The sequence below is a fragment of the Westerdykella ornata genome, assembly GCF_010094085.1.
Source record: "Westerdykella ornata strain CBS 379.55 unplaced genomic scaffold EI97scaffold_3, whole genome shotgun sequence".
Lineage (NCBI taxonomy): Eukaryota > Fungi > Ascomycota > Dothideomycetes > Pleosporales > Sporormiaceae > Westerdykella > Westerdykella ornata.
Genome location: NW_022986853.1, coordinates 1,385,151 through 1,410,237, shown reverse-complemented (window position 1 = coordinate 1,410,237; position 25,087 = coordinate 1,385,151). Strand labels below are relative to the sequence as shown.

Here is a 25,087-nt window from a genome sequence, read left to right as displayed (position 1 = left end):
AAGAAACAAGAAAAGCCGGGCCCGGTTATGTTGGCTCGCTGGCACAAAAGTTCATTGTCCCTTTTGAGTTTCTTTGAGTTCTTCTTTGGGTTTCGTGTTTCGTCATGGGAAAAGGTTACTCGTTTTCACTATCTTCGCATGTTTTGGTTTTTTCGACATGCTGTCTTTAGATACCCCAAGTTCGGCGGTTTCTCATTCTTTCCCCTTTGCATGTCGATTCGGCTTTTGCCGGTTCGCTATATTACGTATACTTTTTCATCGGTCATACTACGACCTATATTGTATCTGCGGGTGTGGTCGGTCAACTCGCCAATCCTTTGTCACATATTTTGTTCTATTTGCGATTTGCATGCCTCGGCGACTCTGGCGTATTACTCCATACATGCCTCTTCCTATCTCTATATATCTATCCCACATGTATTCAGGCAGGCATCGTTTCACATACTAGAATAATCATGATGGGAATCAAACGACGCGGAATGAAGCATGTCACGCATATTCCGCAAAATCGATTAAAAATCCATCTTCATCGTTACTTGAATTTATCATTGCTCTATGTACATTGCCCGCGTCGATCAGAAAAGCTCAAAAAGGTGGTGCGACCAAGAACGAGACAGCAAGACGTACAAACGAGTGAGTGACAGAAACCTTCTCCCGCCTCTCCCTTGTTGCCCCCAATAAAGGACGGAAACAGTCTATATCACGACACTGCAAAACATGGATGGGGAAGCCGACGGGCCACCCGTGGTCTTATCCATCGCAGTGAATCGCTCAGGGGATATCATGACCGCGACACTTCCAATGGCCTATCTATATCCAGTGGTCTGAATCGCTGGAAGCGACAATCGTCTTATTTCACGTCGTCGTATTTCTGCTGATGGATCGCAATAGCACTAAAAGACGTCGTCAGTTCAACATGCTCATGCTTTATCACGGATCTAAAACGTTCACATACCGTCCCGAAGGATCCGTCTGGTTACTCCAAGTCGGCGTCCACCGCATGACCGTCTTTGCACAATAGGCTGGGAAATGCTCATCAAACATGGTCCTATACCAATACGCCTCCTTGGAATCGGGAATGTCGTCGCCCCACTCGGGCTTGGGGTTCTTCATCATCTCGTCCGTGACACGCAGCTCGGCGGTGTCCTTGAGCGCGTCGATCCAGCCGTACCCGACACCGTCGCTGAACTGCTCCTTCTGGCGCCAGAGAATCTCGTCGGGCAGGTAGGGCGCCGTGTCGGGCTCGTCGGAGGTGTCGAAGGCTTTGCGCAGGATGTACTTCTCGATGCGCTCCTTTGTGATCATCTTCTCTGCGGGGTCGATGTTCATGGCGACTTCGAGGAATTGCTTGTCCAAGAAGGGCACGCGGGCCTCAACGCCCCATGCCGACGTCGACTTGTTGGCGCGTAGGCAGTCTGCTAAGTGCAGGTTTTTGACGCGGCGGATGGTTTCCTTGTGGAGTGCGGCTTTGTCGGGCGCGTTGTGGAAGTACAGGTAGCCGCCGAAAATCTCGTCGCTGCCTTCGCCGGAGAGCACCATCTTCACGCCCATGGCTTTGATTTTGCGGGACAGGAGGAACATGGGGGTGGAGGCGCGGATGGTGGTCACGTCGTAGGTTTCGAGGTGGTAGATGACGTCCGAGAGGGCGTCGAGGCCCTCCTCAATGGTAAAGGTGAAGGTGTGATGCCGGGTCCCAAGGAAATCGGCGACCTTCTTCGCGGCGACGGCGTCCGGGGCGTTGGGTAGACCGATCGAGAAGGAGTTCAACTGGGGAAGCAATTGAACGGTGGCTAACTCGTTGTTGTCGTCGATACCGACGAGATCGCCGTCATGCTCATGTCCGTTGGCGCCCCGAGCCCGTTGCTTCGCCTGCTCGTTCAAACGCAGAGTCTCGCGCTGAGCGATCGAGGCTACCAAGCTGGAATCCAGACCACCGGATAGAAGCACACCATAAGGCACCTCGGCCATCAATCGCTTCCGCACTGACTTCTCCAACGTTTCCCTGAGCTCCTTGTAGTTGACTGGCGCGGTCGGGATGTTGTCCGGCTCAACCAACCACTTGGGGTCATAGTACCGAGTGAGCTTGTCGGTCTTGGAGTCGTAGATGTGGCCAGGAGGGAAGGAGATGATATCATCACACACGGGGTGCAAGCACTTCAGCTCGGAGGCGAAGAAAACTGCGCCAGGAGTCTGGCTCGACCTGCCCATGTAGAAGGTCGTGATGCCGATAGGATCTCTTGCTGCGAGAACTCTGTCTTGGGTCTTGTCGTGGAGGACCCAGGAGAACATGCCATCGAGATGGCGAGGGGTATCAATGTCATGCTCGAGGTACTAGTCCGTATAAGCTTCCGTCCCAAGTATTTCGTATCTGTCTGTGTACTGACCAACGGAATGATGACCTCGCAATCTGAGTGCGTCTTGAAGTTATACGTCTTCTTCAACGTCTTGCGCAGAATGCGATGGTTGTAAATCTCGCCATTGACGGCCAGGGAAATGGTTCCCTCCTCGTTGACAAGCGGTTGAGCGCCAGAGTCTGCCCAATTGTAAGTCCTCGCCTGATCCTAAGAAACTTGGTTCCAGTGATCGCATACCAACACCGACGATGCTTAGTCGCTCGTGGACCAAAACTACACCGTGTTAGCATAGTCCGATAAGCGTATAACTGTATGAACCCATACTTGTGTCGTTTGCGATCCAATTGCCACCTGTCCAGTCTCAGTTATCGCATACTGGCGCATAGTAAAGGGCTTGCTCACTCCAATCAGGACCCCGATGTCGGACGCTGGTGTGACGGTTAGCAACGGAGGACTGCACAATTGAGAGGTCGGACTCACGCCTTGCCCATCTTCAAGGCCGTGGGCTTGAAGGTTTGCACATCGGGGTGTCTGTCGCGGTGTTAGTCACTCATCTTCCTAATGGCGGGGGGCAAATGAGGGACAGAGGATGGCAGAAAAATAATGTAAGGGCGCATACCGGTAGCAGGCGAAAATGCCACACATGTTTTCTAATGAACGAAGGAGGCAGTGGAGAGGTGGAAGTGAGTGACTATTGGAGTCGGAGGGGGAAAGGAAGGTGAATAAGTACGACTCAAGCGTCCAGATTTATTTTGGTTTGAGAAATTGGTGTAGAGGCGTGGTTGAGTCAATCAGCGTCGGCGAAATCGGGGAAGCCCCACGTTACCCGCTCCAGCTCCAGGGTCAGCCCCCGAGCCCAGGCCCATAGGTCGTGTGCGCATCTTCAGGCACGGAGGCAAAAAGATATAGACAGATGAAGACTTGTAATGGCGAGCGGCAATGTGGGATGCGAGGAGGTGCTCGTGAGGGGTAGACAGGAACGGGAACCGTTGTAGCTACATCCATCAGATGCACAGACTCCCAATCAACTGCTGCGACTGATTATTCCCCCACACTGCAAGAAAAGGATCCTTTTCTATTGGCTGCGTATTCCAGGACCATGCATCGCTGTCACTTATCAATTCACACAGTTGGAACAGACTGTGAATCCGTGGACTGTTGATACAGGACGACGCTGCTCTTGTGAATGCACGCAGTCTACCTCTCCACCACAATAGATGCCAGTCCAGCACGATCCACCCCACCCTAAAGACAATCAACTGCTCGCTCAACCACGGAGATCAATCAAGCCGAAGAAGAAGAAAAGCAACCACCTCTTTGCTGCTCCGTCCCATCCAGATCGGTTGCGCTCTGTGTGACCCGATCCATCGTCCTCAGCACCCCCACATCCTCCCTTCATGGCCGAAAATCCGGGGCCGTCACTCGCTTATCCGTAGTCCATGTGGCAGGCCGGATCATCAGAAAAGGAAGTAAGCCAGAAGGAAACTCAGCAGACACAATACCGCCACAATCTGAACCGGAACTCCTCCCGCGGGGGGCTGCACGCGCTCTGCAGTCAGTAGCTGTTCATTGGCCTCGCGCGTAGGTTCAGTGGCTTCCGTCTTGCGTTGGCGGAGTCCTGTCGACTGCTCGATCTGTTGGCGGAGTCTGTCGATGGTGGCTTTGGATTCCGCGAGCTGCGCCTGGAGTTCAGCGGTAGACGTGGGGATAGCGTTTGCTACCCCCGCAGCTGCAGAGGTGATTGTCGACTTAAGACTTCCAGCTGCGGATTGACCAGCCCTAGAGTCCAGCGCCCCTCTCGAGAGCTTATCTTCAGAGGGTGTTGACTCGACGCGCGAAGCTGGAGTTGCACTAGTTCCAGGCTGAGGCGTGTACGCTTCCGGGGAAGCTGACGACATAAGCGAACGTTCGTCTTGGGACACGCCATGGTGCTTGATGGGCGTTGCTGTGGACGCGTCGGCGGGCAGGAAGTTGACCCTGATCTTCTTCTCCTGGATAGACTGTTTGTTGGTTTGTTCTATGTGTGACCACTCCAACCACTGTTAGCCCACGCCCCACGTTACTCGAGCAGGCAAACATACGAGGGACGCAACATTGGTGAACTCCTTATCAGCCGTGATGAGAACAGATTGCACGAGGAACTTGTCGCGACACTTCGCATCCGGCGGTGGATCCTCCTTCATCGCCTGCAGCAGAACTAGGGTCATTCGTCAGCCATCTGCAGGAACCCCGCGGGGCCCGTATTGAGGCATTTCCATACTTTTGACTTCAACATCTTGACCAGGCTCAATGCGGCCGGAATTAGGTCTCACGCAGTATCTACATCATGATATATCAGCGGGGAGGGGGCTAGGAGCGAGCGTGGGTAGCGTACTGCTTCGGCGCGGTGGTTTTGACCTGTTGTTGTTAATGGCCGTACAGAAGAAATGGTGCAGCACAGTGGTGGGAAGTGGTTTCCATGACAGAGCTATGGATGCTACTCACCTTAAAGGCCACGGGATCAGAGTGCGGGTTTCTCAGTCTCAGGATTTGGGAGACTTCCTGCTGGAACGGTCCTATTCAACCCTTAGCCAAACAATGTCCTCCCAACAGCTGGCTGGCCTTCCGCACGCTTAAAGCCAAGCTCCGGCGGCTCGAGCTCGACAGACATGGTGGAAGATATGAGGTAGACGGGTGTTTGGTGTGCGACTGTGGAGGGTTGGTAATCAGGGTGGAGAGGGCCAGGCGAGCGCGGACAAAGCGTGACGTGGAACAGGCAGGTATTTAGAGCAGTAAACAATCACTTGCGAGATACGGGGCGAACGAGACGAGTGTAGTGATATGCGCGGGTGAGAGCGCAGTGAAGAGAGAGGGAAGCAAGTCGAGTGTGGTGTTGGACTCTGGAGGGTCCGAGTCGCAGGCCAGATCTGGGCTGGTTTCGCTTGCTTGGAGCGACAGACAGGGGTAGGGTTCTGGGGGACATTTCGTCACCGGTTCGGTACGGCGCTAGCACGTGTTATGAAGCTACCTGTACCTTAGACCAAGCGTAGAATTTACCTAAAACAACAACCTTTCAATTCTGCAAGCTAACCTGCAGCCTACTTCTTGAGTCCACCTACGTGTCTTCCTCCGCCAACCCCAAGTCAACCCGATTACAACCCTCCACCCCACCAGCAGAGCGCAACCCCACTATCCAACATGCCTTCAGATCTCGAACAGCTCGTCGACATGGGCTTTGACAAGGAGCGTGCCGAAATTGCCGCCAAGCAATCCGGCGGCCTCCAAGGCGCCATAGACTGGCTGGAGAACAACCAGGACAAGACCATCGAACAGATCAAGGAGGAGCAAAGCGCGGCATCCGAACAGCCACCCGAGTTGAAGCCAGGCGAGGAAGCAAAGAGCTTGGAATGTGAAGAGTGCGGGAAGAAGTTCAGATCTCATGCACAGGCGGAGTTCCATGCGAGCAAATCGTACGTCGAAGCCCGATTGACATGACTTTTGGTCCACCCAGGATCCTCACTAACAATCGCAGCGGCCACACCGACTTCAAGGAGTCCACCGAAGAAATCAAGCCACTCACCGAAGAAGAAAAGAAGGCCAAGCTCGCCGAACTCCGCCAAAAGGCCGCAGAACGCAAAGCCGCTCAAGCCGAACAGGAGAAACTCGAGCGCCGCAAGAACGAGCAGATCCGCATGAAGAACACAAAGGAGAACCAGACTGCGAAGGAGGAGCTGGAGAAGAAGGAGCGTATCAAGGAGGCACAGCAGAAGAAGCGTGATAAGCTTGAGGAGGCCGAGGCGAGGAAGCGCGTTCTGGCAAAGCTGGAAGCAGACAAGGCCGAGCGGAAAAGGAAGGCGGAGGAGGAGAAGGCTGCGAGGGCGGGGATTGCTGCCCCAGCGCAAGCGGAACCCGCAACGAAGCCTGCGGCCCCGAAACCTTCGTCTGCATACACCGAGGCCCGGCTAGCGCTGCAGACTCCGAAGGGGAGGATTATGAAGACGTTTCCTGTGGAGACCACGTTGTTCGAGGTCGCCCACGCGTTGCAGGCGGAGGGCCATGCGGTGCAGTCATTTACTCAGAACTTCCCCAAGAAGACATGGAATACTACCGACTTTGGGTTGACTCTCAAGGAGGCTGGCTTGGTCCCCAGTGCTGCACTCATCGTAGGATAAAGGGATATCCATGGCGTCCCATGGTTGAAGTCAACGGTTTGACGGAACTTGAACTACGCTATGTCATCTCTACGTGCTGCAATGACTGGGCACTGTTTGGGAGGCTTGATTTGCATAGAGGGAAATGTCAAATAGATCCCTTCTGGATGCATCATGCCTGTCTAGCCCATATAACCTCGACGGAAGAGGAACCATATATTCATTGACGACCGTTTATGTCATATGCCCTTCATGAAATCCCTTCATACATCTTGGTTTCGTAACGCCTTGCAAAAGACAGACAATCCCCCTGCCTTCATCGCACCCTCACTCATACTCATCGACGCTATACCTCCCCATTTCCCTCTGCGTTGAATAAATCTCCTCACTCAACAACCCCCTCTCCTTCCTCCTAACCAACCCCTCCTTATCTTTACACCAATCACAGGCAAAATCGCACTCCACCTCTCCCTCATCCGCAAAATACTGCGCAATCGCCTTATGTCGACACCTATCCGTGCCCTCACAGTAGTCAATCAGCGCCTGCAAACTCTTCGCCCGATTCACCATCTGCTGCTGCTGACTCTCCACATTCCCCCCTTTCTTTGGCACCCGCTGCTGGTCCAGACTCATCATCTGAGCAGCCCGATCCCGATCTTCCCTCCCGTAGTACAAGATGCACATGCTGGCTTTTCCGTCCCGGCCAGCGCGTCCGGCTTCTTGGTAGAAGCCCTCGAATGATTTCGGAATCTGCCAGTGTACTACAAATCGCACGTTTTCCTTGTCGATGCCCATGCCAAACGCCGTCGTAGCGACTATGACATCGTAACCTGGTTTATTGGCAACCCATCCCGCCAGCGCGTCTGCGCGCTCACTATGCGGCAATCCCGCATGGTACGGTTTCGCTCCTATGCCGTCTGCACGGAGTCTTGCGGCTAGGCTCTCGCAGTCTTTGCGGAAGAGCGTGTAAATGATACCTGGGACGTTATCGGTGCGGGCATTCTGCGAGGCGAGTTGGGTAGCGCGGGCTGGGTTGGATGCACGCCTTGAATGCACGGCTTTGAGCCAGGAGAGGAAGTTGGGATAGTGGTCTTCTTCGTCGGATTTGAAGCGGACTTCGTAATGCAGGTTGGGCCGGCTGGTGGTCATGCGGAACATTTTCAGCTTCGAAGTGTCTAGATTCAGGGTCCGAGTGATGTCGTCTCTGACGCGAGAGGTTGCGGTCGCGGTGAGGCAGATCATGGGGACGTTTGGGAACTCCGTTTTGAAGAAGGAGAGGGATTTGAACGCTGGGCGGAAGTCGTGACCCCATTCGCTGATGCAGTGGGCTTCGTCAATGGCGATGCGGGCGAGCTCGCCTTGGCTGTGGATGATGCGGAGGATGCGACGGAAGGAGTCCAGTTCGCAGTATTCGGGCGTGATGTAGAGGAGTCGGGTAAGAGGGTGGCCGCATTGGAGGTCTTCGATGATGCGGGATTTGTCGGTAGGAGTGGTTGTGCTGTTGATAGTTTCGACGCGAATATTGGCTTTGCGCATTGCGGCGACTTGATTGTTCTGAGGGGCGTGAGTTTCAGACTTCAATATGGCGAGTGATGGGAAGCTACCATGAGTGCAAGGAGAGGAGATATCACGATGGTGACTGTTCGGGTCAGCCTATTTATGTCAGTCCTACAGAGGGCAGCACACACGGCCATAATCAACCACCGCTGGAAGCTGGTAGCATAAGCTTTTCCCGAATGATGTTGCAGCTTGAAGGAAGACATCTTCTCCCTCCAATGTCGCGGTAATGACTTCCCGCTGAAGGGGTCTGGCAAACCATATTAGAACAACGCATAATCTCCAATTCTCGGGCCCATCGTACCTAAATGAAGGCTTTCCAAACACTTTACGGAGTGTAAACTCAAGCTGAGCACTATGGTATCGTTTACGCCTGCCGGGCGTTGCAAACCCGATCATGTTAGTGATTTCTCGTCCTGATCAAGAATTCTCCTTCTTATCGCGCGTAATCGCACACGGTGGGCAGTACTGGTCGGTGAACAGAATATCATGTTCTGCCTTGACTTTAAAGGGGAGTGGCAGGTATTGGTGTGGTTACGATCCCGGTGAAGGAGCGACTAATAACGCGTCGCTACCATCTTGAAAACGCGAAGACACGGTGGCACGTGGTCTGCCATGACGCCAAGGCCTCCATCAGAGGACCTGGGCGAGAAGGAAATAAAGATGCAAAGGGTGTACCGTACAGCACCTATTTTTTAAGGTAAACCCCTTCTTTGCAGTTTTAAACACTACCGTTTCTGCAAGATTCCTGTACAGAGGAAGCTTGTGCAAATTAGATAGAAAGGGCTGCAAAGACTATATCCCTGTATAGTTTTTATTTCTTAGTTTATTATAGCGTAGGAGGGGAGATATCCTAGGAGAATCTCTTTACTCTTGCACCGCGACAGGCTGTAACAGGATTCTGCCGCCCTTTAGTTGGCGGAGATAGGGCGGTGAACTAATTAGGCTTAACTCCCTTAAAGAAGGGGTTCACCTCAAAGAATAGGTGCTGTACAGTATCGGTTGTTGAGTGAATATTCGCACTCTGGGAAGAAACCGTAACCTTCACCTTTCATCACAAAATCGGTCACTCTGTGTTGTGGAAAAAGTTGGTGATTAGGCGTATGTGAATAGCCATTTACACTGCACTTAGTTTGAGATTAGAATCTCAGCAGTTCAATCTTATATCATCCTCATCGTGCTAAAGCATATGGAGTAGCATTAAGCATGAATGGAACTAAAAGTATCGCATACCTTCTCTATTCCTATTGAGAGTTTGGGTATACATAGCCCAGAGTCATCAGGGAAACAGATAATGCCATCGTTTTCGCCAGAGTAGCCGCAGAAAGTCCCGTCGGCCAGAGAAACGCAAGCCTCCTCACTTGGGCTACAGCCAACGCTTTAAGAGACCATAGACGAGACGACTTAAGCCTTGCTCTTCTTCGCCTTCTTAGGCTTGCCTCCGTCTACCTCGGATGTAGTAAGAGACTTCCGCTTCTTTTCCTTCACGCCTTGCTTGACAGGCTCCGGCTCCTCGCCCTGTTTCTTTGACTTTTTAGTCTTCTTGGGCCCGACTGCCGAGGTCTGTGGTTCCTCTGTCTTGGCATCCTTGCTCTTGGGGGCCGCCTTCTCAGAGACGGCGCTCTTTTCCCCATCAGCGTCGGTCTTTGCGGGAGCCTCGATCAACTTTTGGCCCGAACCGTCCTCAAGAGCATCTGATTTCTTTGGAACAGCATCGACAGGCTTCAAGGCAGGCAGCTCATACTCATAGCCAAGCTTCTCCTTTAGATCCTTGTTCTTCTTCGTTCTGCGCTTGTTCTCATTGTCGATTCTCTTCTCCCAAACAGCTCGCTCTGCTCCGCGGACCATTTGCAGGCCTGCCATCTTATTCCGGGGAATCTTCTTGTATCGCCTGTTGGCGCCCTCGAAGAGGTTGGGGTGGACCTGCTCAGGTGGGATGAACTTGCACTGGAGGATATGGTTGAACATCAGGTACTTGTCCATGGTCTTCGCGACGATCTCAGCGACTTCGGAGGAGGCAAATTCTACGAACGCATAATGCTTGGGAGCGCCAGTCTTCTTGTTACGGGAAAGGCGGAGTCGAGTGACAGTGCCGAACTGGGAGAAGTAGGCCTTCATCTGAGATTCGAAGAAACCATGCGGAATGCGTCTGTAAAGGTTAGTGGGAGGGACCGGCGACACAAGGTGGAGATACATACCCAACGAATATGACCCCAGGTTTACTGTCTTCCTCATTCACATCCTTCAGCTTCTTCATAAGACCTTTGGGTACCTTCTCCTTGAGAGATTCAGCATCCAGGCCCTCGTCCTCCTTCTCAGCGTCACTTTCGTCACGGTCGCTCTCGAAGCCAGCAAGAAGAGCAGCGGTTTGGTCATCCTCTTCCTCGTCAGACTCGCCATGTTGTTCTTCCGGTGCGGCCTCTGGTGTCGGCTCTTTGGGTTTCTCCTGTGCTTTGGCCTTCTTCCCCTTTTTCGAGACTTTACTTGCCTTCACGGCGGACTGCTCCTCTGCGACTGCATCCTTGTCTTCCACGTCGGCAGATTCCTTAGTTCTACTTGCTTTCTTGGGCTTCTTCGCGACCGACTCCAATCCTCCATTGACCTCAGTAGTAGCTTCACTCTTCCTCTTGCCCTTCTTTTCCTTCACACCCTTGTCCTGTACAGGCTTGTCCTCGTCGAAGAAATCTTCGGCCTTCTTGCGAGAAGCCTTGGTCTTGACTGGAGCCTCGACGGCCCCAGCGTTGATGTCGTCTGACTTCTTCTGCTTTTTGGGCTTCGGGGCGGCTTCGACAGCGCCTGCCAATTGGATAAGTATTACCGCCGAAATAAATAAACCTGGTGTGAGACGTTACCTTTGCGCTTCTTGCCCTTCACGTCTTCTGGTGCCATTCCGGTGGAGCGATACTTTTGCTGTGCGGGAGATCGACTCGATGATATTGAGATGCGAAAAAGTTGGGGAGGAGCTCGGACCCAGCAACTTTTCCGGCACTAGCGACGGGTGTAACCCGAAGATCTGCCGCCCTGACCTATCTATCCATCGAGGGCTACAGACATGCAACCATTTAACGCATTCTCTTCAGATTCAGCGCCATAATATGTGTGAAAATGTCAACTAGTATTGATCTGCACGACCGCCATACGTGGGACGACGCTGCACTGATCGATTCATGGGAAGAGGCTTTAGCTGAGTACAAGGTCAGTCCATTGGGTGTCCCAGCTAACTTAAAACTGTTTCGCCCATGCTTAGTTGATTTAGAAATACCACAGCATTCGAGCGCAAGGCAAGCGTCTTGAAGATGTACTGACAGAAGAGGAGTTGAGGGAGCTGAGAAAGTAATGCTGATTTGGACTTTCCTTCGACATGGGGCTGACTTGGGCAGGGAGCATGGGGATCTGGTTGAAGCAGAAACCAGGCCAAACGTTGCCGATGGAAACAACCACGCGGATCAAGTGCCTCCCGAAACAGAGAATGGGGCCTCTGCTACGCAGGAGGGAGCTCAGGCAGAGGTATGTGCCGTGACTCGTAGGATCGGTCCAAACCAGTGCTCACTTTGCTAGGAGCCAGCAGCTTCCGGGCATCAATGGCAGCCAAGTGATACAGATATTCCAGCCCCTCCACAGGCTATGCTCGGACAAGGTGCGGATCCGGCTTGTCAAATCCCTTGCGGCCATCTAAGAACCGCTTTTGCCAGTATCAGTGCACTGACTTGGTCGCAGTTCAAGATGAGAACCTGAAGAATCTTATGATGTCCTGGTACTACGCTGGCTACTACACCGGACTTTACACCGGACAGCAGAAGAAGTCGCAGGAGTGAAGCGTAGCGCGAACAGTTCTGGAAATCAAGAACCCATGGACTACTGCTCAGCCGCGAACAGGCGCCGCCCAATCATGGGGAGAGGGTCCCTGTCGAGGCATGTTTCTAAGGGATGGCCGCCACACAAGCCTTCTTCTTGAAGTTTGAAAGTCGAGGACTTTCCCGGATGGCGCAGCGGCGAAATGACCTCTGTTAATGCTCTTGTATTCTCTTCGGACTCGCCAGTGGATTTCAGTCCGGTGGGTGCTGGCTTCCGGAGCTTTGGGAGATCTTGGATTTCCGTTTTGGGACTCGCGGCGTGAAGCGAGACAGATCTGCGACGAAGCTGCGACGTCCCTGAACACACCTCAAACTACAGCCCCCTCATCGCTGCACATCTTCAGCCCCGTCACAGCTCGGTGCGCAAAATCGACCCATATTCGCAGATGCATACCCTTGATTTTACGGATGGTCGCCAAGCCGAGGGGGCAATGTGTTTCGCCATGTGGTTGCCGGGGTTGAACGCTCTTGGGATATCAATTTCATGCGTGGATTTAAGCAGAAAGATACCCGCTTGACCTTTGCTTTGCCTTACACATCGTCTGCCATATCAGTGCCGGTTCCCTGCCAAACCATTTCGTTCTCTTTAATTCTGGTTGTTCGCCTTACTCCTACCAAAACCGAGCCGGCCCTCGTCGCGAGCCTTCCAATCTTTCCCTTCTCTATACCTCTTTAGTAGCTTGCAGCGCAAGCGGACACGCTCTTTTCGACACCTTTAGAACACCGGAACTTTATTCATAATGAGGCACTTTTACACTGTAGCACTGGGCGCCAGTCTGGCAGCCGCCGAGATGCAGGTCATGAGCCTACAACCAGCAGCAGCATCTGGCGCAGCCACCCATACTGTACGTTGATGACCATCTACATGGTGACTAGGAGTCTAACCGGTACAGGTGGTTGTGGGAGGTCTAAGACCTGTCGAGACTGGCATGGCTCCGTACCTTGGCTATTTCCCGGAGTCCATCACGGCCGCCCAAGGCGATGTTGTCAAGTTCATTTTCATGCAGAAGAATCATACCGTCACGCAATCAACGTTCGAAAACCCCTGCAAGGCGATGCCAGGAGGTCTGGATTCCGGATTCAAGCCCAACCCCGAAGGCAAGTCGGGGCCTGAGTTCGAGTGGGAGATGACCGTACCGAGCACTGATCCACTGTGTAAGCATCGTCTTCTCAGCAGCTTACGGATTTGAGTCTGACTCTTGGAAGGGTTCTACTGCAAACAGCGTACTGGCGTCCACTGCGGCAAAGGAATGGTCTTCTCCATCAACGCCAAAACCACTGGTGACAAGACCATGGCCCAGTTCAAACAGCTCGCCATCAAGACGAACGGAACGGAAGCCGCCCCCCTTTCCAAAGCACCCATCCAGTCCGTCGGCAACGGTGTCCAAGCTGCCCCTAGCACCGTGACAATCGTAGCCAGTGGCGGCAACCCCACACCGCCCGCCCACAACACCGGTCTGGCTCCCGCCCCGGCCGCCAGCGTCGTTCCCGGTATGGGTACCGATCAGAACGGCGGCGCTTGCACATGCCACTGCCTGTGCGGCGTGAACGCCTTCCCGGCACAGGCCGCCATCAACAACTTCGGCGGCTTCGCTGGCTCCATCACGAACGGCAGGGCATGAGAGGCAGGTGCGGCCGTAAAGTTATAGCGGAACCGGGGGAGGACATAGTTAATAGCATCCGCTCTAGACGATTTGTGCTTTCTCATGACGGGGGTGGATTTTGTTCATGCCTGTCCCCAGGGAGGGAAGGCTGCAATACCCACTTCTTTTTTATCGATAACTTTCCTGGCGTTTGCATTATACCGTAATACACATTCTGGCGGATGTGTTGCGATTTTGAATGGGGCTTGTGGATGTAGAATATGATAGAAATCGAATGACGCTCTTCGAGAGCCTGGCTTTTCGAGCAATCTTTTCCAGCCATCTTCCATATGGTAATGATGCATTCCCAATAATCAGTTGAATTTCCTGAACAACTGGAAACACTGGAAATGACGGGGATGTGAGTTGTCAGGTCCGGCATGGTCGTGATGCTGCCAATCCCAATCGCCAAGCTTGCAATAGGAGATAGTCCATCTCAAAATGTATTTCCCAGGACGACCACATCCATTCCGATATTGTTCAATTGATGCAACTGCTCAGAAGCATTATGGCGCGACATGCGAAAAGACGGTACAGTCACGTGCTCACGCATCTTCGTCCTGCCTTCCCACCTGCAGGTTCCAAAGTTCAATCAACGTTCGATTACGCGCGAAACGTGCAAGACTTACCCTAACTTTCATCACCATCAGGGTCTCTTCTTCATCACCACCTTTTTCGTCTTCGCTTCAGCATGTTTCCGTGAATCTGCCACCGATGTTTTCGCTTTGAACTCCTTTGCTTGGTCGTTCGTCGTTCCGATTCTCCTCAACTCGCGACGCGTCCAGAATCCCTGCACCACGACGTCCCATCATTGAATTCCTGGAATCCCCTCAAGAGAATTCCTCATACGAACTTCATGGATTCGTAGCGAAGCCTAGTAACTCCAAATCCCACTCCCCAGCCATCACCAGTAATGATACATTTCTCCCGGCTCACCATGCCCCTCGTAAAATCCACCCTGCACCGCCTCCTCACCCGCATCGGCTCATCAACCACTGGTCTGAAGACAGAGCTCGTTGCGAGACTCGATCGCGATGTCAGAGTTAGTCGATATCCTTCTGTACCAAGGGAAAGGCGAAGCCAGGGTACGAAGACGAAGGGGGAGTTGGTCCGGATCCTGAGCATCGACATGGGGATCCGGAATCTTGCGTTTTGCGTTGTCGACGTGGAAGCTCCTGCGAGTGGGGGAGCCGAGGATGATGAGGGGCATGGGAGCGAAGGAGCAAGGGCGGAGGAAAAGGGGGAGCTAGATGGGGCTGAAGAGAGGGAAGTCCAGATGGAGATAGTGGCATGGCGACGTCTCGACGTCCTGGATGAAGTAGAGCGCCTTATTCCATCTCCTTCTCCTCTTCCGTCTTCACCTCTCCCAAACACAGACTTGGAACCCGACAACCACCCAAAAAACTCATACAACCCCTCCACCCTCTCCCAGACGGCCTACTCCCTCCTCAAACACACCCTCCTCCCTTACAACCCAGACATCATCCTCATCGAGCGCCAACGCTGGCGCACAAACTCCAGTCCCGCCATCCAGCAGTGGACGCTGAGGGTGAATACGCTGGAGGCGATGCTGTGGGCAATGTTGACGGCGCTAAAGGGAGAAGCCGCGGCTGTGTCTGCACAAGGGATGCAAATACCTTCGTCGACCACGGGCGAGGATTCCAATCAATCCGCAGCCTTGTCAGCGTCCGCGTCGAGGCTCAATTATGATTACACCGTCTACCCCGTCGACCCCAAACGCGTCGCCAACTTCTGGCTCGGTCCCCTCACCACCAAGATTCCCAGCCCCTCGCGCAAAAAGGACAAGAAGAAGCAACCCCCCACCCCCTCGCCCGAAGAAGAATCCCACAACCTCCCCACCATTGACCCTCCGCCCACCAAAACGCCCCTACCGCGCGGAAAAGCCGAAAAGAAATTCAAGATCCAGCTCCTCCGCACCTGGCTCGACCAATCTTCCAGCGGCACAGGGTCAGAAACCACCCGCGATGAAGAAACAGCGACAGAGTCGTCACATGCACGTCAGGGACGAGGTCTCTCGCTAGGGCATCCGAGGTTAAGCTTCGTCTTCCCGTCGCGCTCCGCGCAAGATATCAGGGATGCTTTGGTCGGCGGTCCTAGCGTCGAGAATGGCGGAAAGGGGAGACGTAAGGGGAAGAAGAAGACGATGATGAAAGAGGAGGGAGAGGAGGAGGTGAAAGATGCATCGGGCCTCGGGATCGAGGGAAAATTGGACGATGTGACGGACTGTTTTCTCCAGGCTGCGGCTTGGGTTGCTTGGGAGGCGAACCGGGTGAGGATCTTAGAGGGGAGGGACGAACTTGTTAAGGGGATTCTGGATGGTGAGCATGGGAGAAGAGGGAAGGGAGATGGGGAGGCAAAAGAGAAGAAAAAGAAAGCAAAGAAGGATGTGAAGAAAAGCGAGGGAGGAGGAAGAGAAGGAGGAGATCAAGAAGGAAGCGACCCAGTGGGTGAAGTGATGAAGGGGAGGAGGTCCAGGGGAGCAAGAAAGGGGAAGGGCGGTGCAGGGTGAACCGATGGTGTGGAGTACTCGTCACCCCCTGAGGACCCCTTAACGCCGTCGTAAAGGAAGAACAACCCACTTCCTCTACTCCTCCAGCCAACGCAAGATTATCCAGATACCCTCGTCTCGCGGACATCACCTCCCGAGCAAGTCGCAGGACCTGAATTCCCGCAGCTTTTAGAGAGCCTACGCTGCTGGGAAAACGAGCAGGCTATCCAATCGCTGGATCCGGGTCCCATGGATTGTGATAGTCGTCCTGCAACTTGACGGATGGGACTTCAGAATGAGAGAATCGAGACGTCAGACCGCGCTAGCCACTGGTGTCTCTAGCCGCTCCATTCAAAGTCAGGCATCCACCATCAAGGTGAAGAAACACCGTACCTCACGAGGAAGAAGAGGAGCTAGCTTTGTTCCGCAGGCCAGCACAGGAGGACATTTACAATGAAGCAAGAAGTTTACCTATTCGTAATCTTTGCAGCTCGTGTGCAGAGAGAGAAAAATCGAGAGAGCGAAGGTGCAGATGTGTAAATGCATACATAGTGCTTACCTGAATGCGCTGGTCAGGAGGATCAATTCGAGTCCATGGGGATGTGCAGTATGTACATATCATAGTAGATATGTATGTATCAGTCAGTGATGCTGGAGCAGCACCAACTCAACAACCCAACACTTGTTCAAAGCGCCGACATGTAAACCCTACACACATGCAGTCCATCATCCCGCGTGATGCGGAAGATTGGGAAGAAAACGGCGAACACGGCAAAATCGCGGTCTAAAGAACCCGCAACAAGACCATGAAAACCGCAACACTCTCCGAACCCAGGGAATATACGATACAGTAGCCAACCCGAATGCCGCCGCCCGATGCCCTTCCATGCCAATCCAAGCCCGAAACCAAAGACCCATCATGCAAACATTGAATATGCAACACGCCGCCCAAATGCCCTTCCCAAGCTTGTCCCAAATCTATTTCAAAGTAATCCCAATCCACCCCACCACATCCTTTATATATCCTGTACGCAAACGCCACGCGGAGACCATGTACCCCCCCTCCCCAAACCATTTTACAAGGAGACCTTCTATTTGTTACCCTTGGGGCACTTTGCCGCGATGGTCTTTTCCTCCCGAACGGTGCGCTAAGAGTGCGAGAAGCAGATGAAAGATGAATCTCGAGGCCAGAAGACGGCGGATTCCGGAAACGAATTGGCATACGAAGTATACATTACCGTAGCCCATCAGAGATCGTACAATTCATCAGAGGCATATCCGGTCCAGCGATTGATTAGAGAAGAAGCGGGCCATCAGATTCCCCATCAACGCTGGGTTCAATCGTCTTCATGGACTCGGGCGAAGGGGGCCGCGGGGGAGCGATCCATTTGTTGGCGACGGCGGCGAAGAAGGAGTAGGCCGTGTCGTACTTCTCAATGAAGGCTTCGTCCCAGATCCGGGCCTTCCGACCGGCGTACTTGTGGTATTCCCGGAAGATGTCTTCCTTGGTTGTCGCTCCCACGACGCGTCGGAAACAGCCCACAACGCAGCCAGTGCGGTGTTTGCCCTTGTTGCAGTGGATTAAGATAGGGTGGTTCTCGCGGTCGAGGACGAACTCGAGGGCGCGGGCCATATCCTCGTCGGTCACCTTGATCTTGTCCTTGTTGGCGGGAAGATGGACTCGGAATTGCTGGATGCCATTCTCTGCTATGAATTGATCGTATGCAGGACTCTCCGTTGTCACCAGCGTGCTGTGGGTTGTTAGAATCGTATTTCTGCAAACGAGGACGGCGGTACTTACAGGATGGATCTCAGGCCCAGAGACTGCAGATAGGGGAAGTTGTCCTCCTGTGGATAATTGCTGCGGTAGATGGATCCCTCGACGACGGTGCCAAAATTCTCGGGCACCTTGTGGAATGGGATGCCGGTGATTGGCGGGATGGGGGCGCGGTCAGGAACCTTGTCGACCGTGGCAGAATCGAGTTCAATGACGTCGATATCGGACGTTAACTTGAATGCATCGTCGCCCTCTTCGCCATCACTGACAGGGTAGGAACCTAAAGAGTTTCTGAAGCGGATAAATGCAGAGTCTGTAGGCGGGTGGTCAGTATTCGGTTCCCGTACTCGGTTCGCAGTAGGATAGCAGAGCAAGGAGGTGCTATGAAAACAGAACGGACTGCACACTAGAGTATTGATTTCGGCTACACGGCGGCAAAGAACACGAGAGCAACACACAGGACGAAAGCCACAAGAGACGAATATCTCGTACCTTCTAGATCGGTGACCTCATCTTGGAGGCCAGTTCGAGAGAGGTCCTCGTGTGAGACATTCGAAGCATGGTCTACGAGCGTTCGGCTGGTGGGGGAGGGCAGGTATCCTTTGATAGTCTCATAGGCGTTGGCGAACCAGCTCGTGTTGTTGATGGGAGTCATGTGATGATTCGTCGGGCTGTCGCTGGCAGTCCCAGTCGTCGAGTTGGAGTCGGACATTGCTTCGTATTGGAGGGGATTGGGGGGAGGCACGTGAGTGGGGTTTGCCGACCAGGGTGAACAGGCAGAGTGGTCGTGTGTTGGCTATTTCGACCGGCGGTAAGGCCGTGTCGAAAGAGCCTGTGTGGCTAGGTGCCCTCAGGATAGAGTGACGTTGACTGCGAAGAACTGGATGGAGATGTCGGTATAAGCAGGCAGAGGATATGGTGCGGAGGTTGTGAAACAGGGGGATATGAGAGGCACCCACACGTGCATGGAGGGCGTGAATGGAAGGATGGTGAAGTTGCCTAGAAAAGGAGACTGGAGATACCTTGATGTCAACGTCGAGATCAGGTTTCCGACCCTTTGAAACGGTCTCGGATACTGCGACGTATATACATGGGGGATGATGTTGTGCGGTGGAAATATCGGTAAACGCTCGCCCAGATGAACGATGCGGAGAGCTGCGAGTATGGAGATGCTGTGTTCGTGGTGAAGAAGCGATTTGTGATGTTCAGGACGAAGAGATGGAAGGGATGGATTACATTTGATGGAAAGGCGTCTGATGAATCGTGTGCGGAACTTCGACGCCCGCGTCTTCCGGCGCGCTAGCGGGAGCACGTCCAGGGTCCTCTCGCTTAGGCAACGCGCGACGTCACTTGGCAACGTGCGGGCAGCTTTTGTTCATGTTGTGGGATAGACAGCCTCATAGGCACAGATCGAGCTTAGTTATGGCCGACTCGTTGTACTCGAGTTGTGTAGATGCGAAAAAGCGGAATAATGTCGAAATGTCTTTTTCTCACGGGGAGGAAAACCCCCGGTTACACTGTAGTTCTCCCCTTTTCGCTTGGCAACCATCATCACCCCACCGCTCGATTCACTGTGGGGTGACAGAAACGCCAGGGTTAGCAATTGCCATGCGTTTTATAATTACATACGAAGTCGATAGACAAATCTTTTGCTTTTTCAACCCTCGCATCGCTCGTCATTTTCAAAACTGGCGCAGAGAGCCCTCAAAATCTGGATCGACGCAAGATCCCTTGGCACTGGGCCCGTGAGCAACCTTTACTCCTCCACACAGCTTCCAGGACTTACCTCGGAAGCTAAATTGCTATCAACCTCACCTCTTCCCCTCCCTCTCTCTCCATCCTCCTTCCTCGCTCTCTTCACAGCGCTGCTCAACACTGCTTATTTTGAGACTCCCCCCACGCAGTCTCCATCATTCCCTCACCAATTGGCTCCAAAAATTGAAATGGCCACCGCACCAGACCCCTCGCCGACCCCTCGCTCCACCTCCCGCACCTCCCGCCGCTCCTACCCCAACCTGCACTCCCTCTCCCTCGCCCCGCTCAGCAGCAGACACACCCTCCCGGACGACCCTTCGGCCTCCTCTTCGTCTCCCTACTCGCCCACCTCCCCATCCCAAACACCACCACATACCTCGTACATAGCGCAGAAATCTGCGCCGACGACGCCGGGCATCCTCACCCGCGACCCCTCCGTCGGCGGCGTCCCCCGCCGCCACAACAACAACCACGTCACGTACGCCTACGACACGGGCAGCTACTTCTCGGGGCTGGACCGGCCGCGCAGGGACATTGGCGACATCCCCAAGGCCAAGAGCGCCGATGGCGTGGCATTCCGCCATCACGGCCACGGCGTCAGTTTCGCCAACGTCGACGGCGCGGCGAGGAAGAGTAATCACCACCATCACGTGCGCAAGCGTACGGCGCCGGCCGCCGCTGCACGTATCCCGCTGCGCCGACATCACTCGGGCGGCGGCGGCGAATCGGCGTCGGACTGGTTCCATCGGGCGGGGCTGGCGATTGCGGGCGAGACGCGGGATTCCAAGGGGCAGGGGTGGTTGGTGAGTCGGGAGAGCTCGACGAGTCTGAGTGTGAGTCTGGGTGGTGTGCAGACGGCGTCGGATGTTGTTGTTGTCGGGGCGGATGAGTCGGCGCAGTATGCGAATTCGAGGATGGGGAGCCGTGTGGGGAGTCGTGTGGGGAGTCGTGTGCCCAGCGCTGTGCAGAGTCGGAGGGGGAGCAGAGTCGATTTACTCACTCCGTATACTGGCAGTCGCAGCAACCGGGGTTTTGAAGTCGGCAAGGAAGAAGAAGAGGAAGAGGAAGAAGCAGACGACGACGACGCAGCTGCCCTCAACAGCTCGACGCAGCGCGGCTTCACGGAACCGGATTTCGTGCATTCGGACGACGAGGCGAGCGTCGGCGATGTCGACGACGACGAGGAAGAGGTGGCGCGGTTGGCGAGGCAGCGGGGGTTCGGGCTGGGCGGGTGGATGGATCGGTTGATTGGGTGGACGCTGTTCTCGGTCGATGAGGATGGCGAGGAGAGTACAGAGGAGGATGGGGATGAGAATGACGAGTCCAATGGGAATGGGAACGGCAGTGAGGACGGAGCGTTGAGCATCGAGGAGGCGAGGCTGAAGCGCGAGGTCGAGGCCAAGAGGCGGAAGATGGAGAGGGAGGCGGTTGCAAAGGCCGTCGAGGCGAATACGGACGAGCAGATGAAGAGGCATGGAGGAGTGGTCGAGGGGAATGGAAATGAGATCGAGAATGAGGAGGGTGGTGGGTGGAGGGATGCAGCGTGGTTGTTTAGCGTCGCGACCAAGGTGATCCTGTAACCATCATCAATCAAAGCGAGAAAGCAAAGAAACGAACTGGAGGAGTTGGGAGGCAGTGTCATCCGGGTGTCCACGGTATCGGCATTCTATACATACAACTTGTAATCGCATGCATACATCGCTATTTATACCACCTCCCTTTCTTTCCCCCTTAGTATCGTACAGATACACTCCCTCGTACTAGATCGATTACTGTATCTACTCCAAACACCACACAACCACACCGCCCCTCCGCCTCCAATCCTCGCTCCAACCCCCCTCCCATACCCCGGCCCCACTCCTCCAACACTCCCTATACCGACTTCCCCCCAACACCTCCCTCACCTCCCCCTCCAACTGCCCAAAGAAGACCAAAATGAGGGGCCACTTCCTCCTCTTCCCCCCAATATCCCTCTTCGCAGGCTCCAAATTGCTCCAATGCCGACCACTCCTACTCCCACTCGCGCTCACCATGACGGGGTGCTCCATATTGCGCTGCATCCACGCTTTGGGATCGGCGTAGAACTGATCCGCTTCATCGACATACGTCTCCCTCTCAGAGGGAGATAAATGCAGGGGAGGTTCGCAGGTGAGGGCCCAGGCGTCGAGGGTGGGGTGGACGAGATGGCTTCTCCAGGGCGTCGAGTGGCAGGGCATTAAGAAAGCGACTGTGGAGCGGACGGGGGAGGGGGAGAAGGGGGTGGTGAGGTTTGCCGAGGATGGGGAGGAGAGGAGGCGGGATTCGTGTTGGTGGCGGAGGAAGTCGAGGACGGAGAGGGGGGCATGGTTGTGTGTGGTGGTGAGGAAGAGGGAGAGGGAGGTGTTGAGAGTTAGTAGGGTAAGGAGGAGGATGCGGCGGGGGAGCGAAGGGAAGAGTGTGAGCTTGGAAGGAGGGAAAGCGGAGACGTCTTGCGTAGAGTCTGACTTTGCATCGGGAGGGGAGAGGAAAAAGTGCGCTGCTGGCTTCGCGGCCAGCACGTGCAGCAGAGGCAGTATGGGATACAAGAATCGGACCTCCTTGTGGGCAATCAGGCTCATGGCCAGCGTCACCAGGATGCTGGTCCAGGCGAGACGACGCAGGATACGACGTCCAAGCGGGTCCTCGACTTCAAGTTGGGCATTTGGGCTCCGTGGCACAGCATTCCCAGCTGTGGCTTTTGATGAGGAGGAGGACTCTTCGCCAGCACTCGTTGTCGTCGTCGGCTGCAATGGTCCTTGCAGGGCTTGGCGCAATCCGACGAGGGCGAATGGGAGGGCAGTGGTAAGCAACAGAGGCAGCCCCTCGGTCAGGTAGTAATCTGGCCTGTTCCTGCCGTAGAAGACGGCGAGGGATTGGACGATGTTGAAGTAAAGGAACCGGAGGGGTGGGAACGTCCATGCCCCGTAGTAGAGCCTATCGCAGCATAGCGAGAGGGCGAGGACGGCGGATCTGGCGCATAAAAGTCAACGACGAGGTAATTGGACGGACATGAAGAAGAAGAAGGGAAGCGTCTTTTTTCTTTCTCTGTTTGTTGCCGTGCTGGGTCTACTTACCCGCAAATAAAAGCCTCGCGGGCCAACACATAGCGCAGCCGGGTGGAGGATTGCCAGAGGGTTGGGACAGATACAGCCAGCCAGACGAGGGCATTGGTGGGTCGGAGGATGCATGCGAAAGCTGCCAGCAGCAACGACAGCCGCAGCCTGCAGAGGAGAGCAGAGTCAGTAACAAGCCAAATCTCTGGTATTATTAGGGGCGACTCACTGGTACAGTGGGCTGAGGATGTGTGCAGCGGGAGGCCAGTGCCAAGGCCAATGGTAGAGGGCAATGGACGATAGGGTGGTTTCAAGACAATTGGACAGGGTGCGGGTGGAACAGAACCAGTTCCACGGGCTGGCGATGGACAAAGCAAGCTAGAGGGCCGGCAAAGTCGAGATATCAGCGAAATTGCCTGGAAATGCCATGGGGCCGAAGTCGGAAGGGAGAGATAACGACGACGTACAGCAGTCAAGGCCGTGCGGCTGCCTCGGCCATGGACCTTCTCAGCAAGCTTGAAGGTGTACAGATCGAGCAATGCTGCGAAGACGGCCTGGGTCACTTTCGGGGCTGCAATCAGCACTTGGGCCTGGGAGGGCAGGCTCAAGCCACAGAAGGAAGACAGCTTTGCGGCCAGCAGATAGACGAGGGCAAACAGGGTTGGATGCAGCGAGGACCGCAATTGGCTTTTCCACTCCTGCAACTGTGGTGAGACGCGAGCATCGAGAGAGATGGTGTAGACGGCGTACCCAAGTGATCCAGGCCTTGGTCTCGGCGCCAAAGGCTAGCTGCCATGCAGGCTCGAGCGACTGGAAGAACTCGTCGGGCTGGAAAAAGGTGCGCAGCGTCAGGGCATTGATGATGCGGAGTGCCAGCAGCAGCCCGAATAGCGACAGCGTCAGGCTAGAGTGGGAGGCTGTCGTCGTCGTGGCCCCTCGAGAGTCGTCGCTGCGAGGCGCGGGCATGCTTCTCAAGGAACAACAATCAATCAATCAATCAATCAATACCGGTAGTCTAGAGGGTAATCATTGGGGCAGCCCTTTACAAGGAACGGGTCAATGTGCAAAACGGACGGGTCAAGTTCGGCGTGGTGATAAGGGTTCCCAAGGAGATCGTTCCCGCTGAGGGGTGACGAATCTCTGGAAGGTCTGCTTTGGTTGAATGCTGATGCTGGCTGGCTGCTGGCTGGACCGCAACCGCCCGCAGCTTACCGACGGGTCCATGCACGACAGAGCCAGCACCCCAGCAGCGATAAGGGACCAAAGACTCAACACCGTGCCAGAATCATCGTGAAAGTCCTCATCCGGCTAGCCTGTAACCGTCTCGCCCCTCGCTGGCAGCTGCCAGCAACCGCTGGCGCCGCCGCGCTAGGCTCAGAGGGGTATTGCACGAAGCAGATTTTGCAGCCGGTGCAGGTGTTGAGGGCTCGTGCTCCACTGCCTGCTGCGTCCTGCACTCCTCCTCACCGTCCTGAGTCCTCAGGCTTCTTCGATATTGTTATTAGCTCGTCTGCGCGAACGGTGAGGGGTTTAGTTTGCTGAGGTGGTCCTGCTCGGCTGGCCCCCTTTTGGCTGTTCTGGCCGGCTCCATCCATCGCACACGACGAGGAGTCGGTTGTTGATTATTGCTGTCAGCGTGCCGTTTCCGCCGGTTCGCATTTCGAGTCTCGTTGGGAATCGTCGTGACGGCGACGGCGTCGGCGTTGGACAGTCATGATGATCGGTTGCTCTCTCGTAAAGGGCAAACCTTGACCACCATCTCCTCGGGTGCGTCGCCCACCCGCCCAGCCTTGGCGTGCGAGCAGTTGGAAACAGGGTGAGAGGGGAAGGGAATCTGGGGAAATGCGGCGCGGTTTGTTTCCTGAGGATGAGGATGCAGATGCAGCATCACGGAAGCGGCCAGGGTTGCTGGATTGGCTCTGCGGCATGCGCGGCTGCCAGAAAATTGGCTGCAGTCAGAGGAGAATCCCGTCGACGGGTTGTCCAAAGTGGTCTACATGGGCTGGATGGATAGTGTTCGGATGAAAAGCACCTCGAGCCTGCTGCCCGTTCCTGAGCACTGTATCACTGGAGTGCTAGGTCAAAGGTGGAGCTCCCGCGCCTCGTCTTGCTCTTGTCTTGCTCTCGCCGTCCATCCAACCGTTCCCAACCCGAGGGCCCTCCTGCGGTATAATCAATCGTCACTCGGAAGTCTAACAGCCACAAAGCCGCCAAGCCTGCAGCCGGTTGCGTGCAGCTTGAGACGGTTCCCTCGACGAATCAGATGCGGGTGGACTGGCATGGCTCGGGCCATCCGCTGCACGCCCAGAGCCCAAGCAACATTATTGAAGAGGTCCACATGCAGCTGAGTTGCACTTTGGGGCACGGATCGCCGGTGGGAGAGAACATTGAATAATGGAGGGGTGCAGAGGTCCCAGCAGCACGTCTCTGAGAGATG

General features: G+C 54.7%; 11 protein-coding genes across 11 annotated transcripts; 5 read left to right on the top strand and 6 right to left on the bottom strand.

Annotated features, from left to right (window-relative positions):
* Positions 1-514: 514 nt before the first annotated feature.
* EI97DRAFT_183555 (asparagine synthetase) lies at positions 515-3,098 on the bottom strand. The gene is made up of 8 exons (XM_033793529.1): positions 2,974-3,098; positions 2,835-2,885; positions 2,757-2,782; positions 2,679-2,705; positions 2,592-2,627; positions 2,385-2,533; positions 956-2,331; positions 515-893 (listed from the first exon to the last, which is right to left on the bottom strand). Exons 1-8 carry the CDS (start codon positions 2,997-2,999, stop codon positions 851-853), a joined length of 1,734 nt encoding a protein of 577 aa, XP_033657216.1. The 5' UTR covers positions 3,000-3,098; the 3' UTR covers positions 515-850.
* A 713-nt stretch (positions 3,099-3,811) lies between these two features.
* On the bottom strand, positions 3,812-5,004 carry EI97DRAFT_492213 (MSP domain-containing protein; the record flags this gene model as incomplete). Its single annotated transcript, XM_033802305.1, has 6 exons — positions 3,812-4,384; positions 4,436-4,551; positions 4,615-4,673; positions 4,729-4,751; positions 4,839-4,909; positions 4,965-5,004. 6 exons carry the CDS (start codon positions 5,002-5,004, stop codon positions 3,812-3,814), a joined length of 882 nt encoding a protein of 293 aa, XP_033657215.1.
* A 358-nt stretch (positions 5,005-5,362) lies between these two features.
* EI97DRAFT_430702 (uncharacterized protein) lies at positions 5,363-6,737 on the top strand (the record flags this gene model as incomplete). The annotated part of the gene is made up of 2 exons (XM_033797755.1): positions 5,363-5,803; positions 5,866-6,737. Coding segments are annotated over exons 1-2 (907 nt in total), but the record flags the coding sequence as incomplete, so codon positions are not given.
* Positions 6,659-8,631, bottom strand: EI97DRAFT_183538 (ATP-dependent DNA helicase). Its single transcript, XM_033793528.1, has 4 exons — positions 8,346-8,631; positions 8,173-8,291; positions 8,089-8,123; positions 6,659-8,038 (listed from the first exon to the last, which is right to left on the bottom strand). Exons 1-4 carry the CDS (start codon positions 8,438-8,440, stop codon positions 6,812-6,814), a joined length of 1,476 nt encoding a protein of 491 aa, XP_033657213.1. The 5' UTR covers positions 8,441-8,631; the 3' UTR covers positions 6,659-6,811.
* Positions 8,632-9,211: 580 nt separating this feature from the next.
* EI97DRAFT_499074 (uncharacterized protein) lies at positions 9,212-11,059 on the bottom strand. The gene is made up of 3 exons (XM_033802584.1): positions 10,894-11,059; positions 10,240-10,837; positions 9,212-10,190 (listed from the first exon to the last, which is right to left on the bottom strand). Exons 1-3 carry the CDS (start codon positions 10,928-10,930, stop codon positions 9,446-9,448), a joined length of 1,380 nt encoding a protein of 459 aa, XP_033657212.1. The 5' UTR covers positions 10,931-11,059; the 3' UTR covers positions 9,212-9,445.
* Positions 11,060-11,146: 87 nt separating this feature from the next.
* On the top strand, positions 11,147-11,856 carry EI97DRAFT_455887 (uncharacterized protein; the record flags this gene model as incomplete). Its single annotated transcript, XM_033800680.1, has 5 exons — positions 11,147-11,236; positions 11,298-11,374; positions 11,422-11,548; positions 11,600-11,678; positions 11,759-11,856. 5 exons carry the CDS (start codon positions 11,147-11,149, stop codon positions 11,854-11,856), a joined length of 471 nt encoding a protein of 156 aa, XP_033657211.1.
* Positions 11,857-12,496: 640 nt separating this feature from the next.
* On the top strand, positions 12,497-13,558 carry EI97DRAFT_183450 (uncharacterized protein). Its single transcript, XM_033793527.1, has 3 exons — positions 12,497-12,740; positions 12,789-13,050; positions 13,102-13,558. Exons 1-3 carry the CDS (start codon positions 12,636-12,638, stop codon positions 13,515-13,517), a joined length of 783 nt encoding a protein of 260 aa, XP_033657210.1. The 5' UTR covers positions 12,497-12,635; the 3' UTR covers positions 13,518-13,558.
* Positions 13,559-14,475: 917 nt separating this feature from the next.
* On the top strand, positions 14,476-16,068 carry EI97DRAFT_370127 (ribonuclease H-like protein; the record flags this gene model as incomplete). The annotated part of the gene is made up of 3 exons (XM_033795219.1): positions 14,476-14,703; positions 14,779-15,542; positions 15,657-16,068. The coding sequence occupies 3 exons, from the start codon at positions 14,476-14,478 to the stop codon at positions 16,066-16,068; spliced, it is 1,404 nt and encodes a 467-aa protein (XP_033657209.1).
* A 1,336-nt stretch (positions 16,069-17,404) lies between these two features.
* EI97DRAFT_354407 (protein-tyrosine phosphatase) lies at positions 17,405-17,952 on the bottom strand (the record flags this gene model as incomplete). The annotated part of the gene is made up of 2 exons (XM_033794885.1): positions 17,405-17,798; positions 17,849-17,952. Coding segments are annotated over 2 exons (498 nt in total), but the record flags the coding sequence as incomplete, so codon positions are not given.
* Positions 17,953-19,460: 1,508 nt separating this feature from the next.
* Positions 19,461-21,258, top strand: EI97DRAFT_183402 (uncharacterized protein). The gene is made up of 2 exons (XM_033793526.1): positions 19,461-19,569; positions 19,619-21,258. Exon 2 carries the CDS (start codon positions 19,768-19,770, stop codon positions 21,157-21,159), a length of 1,392 nt encoding a protein of 463 aa, XP_033657207.1. The 5' UTR covers positions 19,461-19,569; positions 19,619-19,767; the 3' UTR covers positions 21,160-21,258.
* EI97DRAFT_430697 (uncharacterized protein) lies at positions 21,230-23,685 on the bottom strand. Its single transcript, XM_033797754.1, has 5 exons — positions 23,401-23,685; positions 23,118-23,348; positions 22,880-23,028; positions 22,672-22,818; positions 21,230-22,567 (listed from the first exon to the last, which is right to left on the bottom strand). Exons 1-5 carry the CDS (start codon positions 23,614-23,616, stop codon positions 21,358-21,360), a joined length of 1,953 nt encoding a protein of 650 aa, XP_033657206.1. The 5' UTR covers positions 23,617-23,685; the 3' UTR covers positions 21,230-21,357.
* Positions 23,686-25,087: the final 1,402 nt, after the last annotated feature.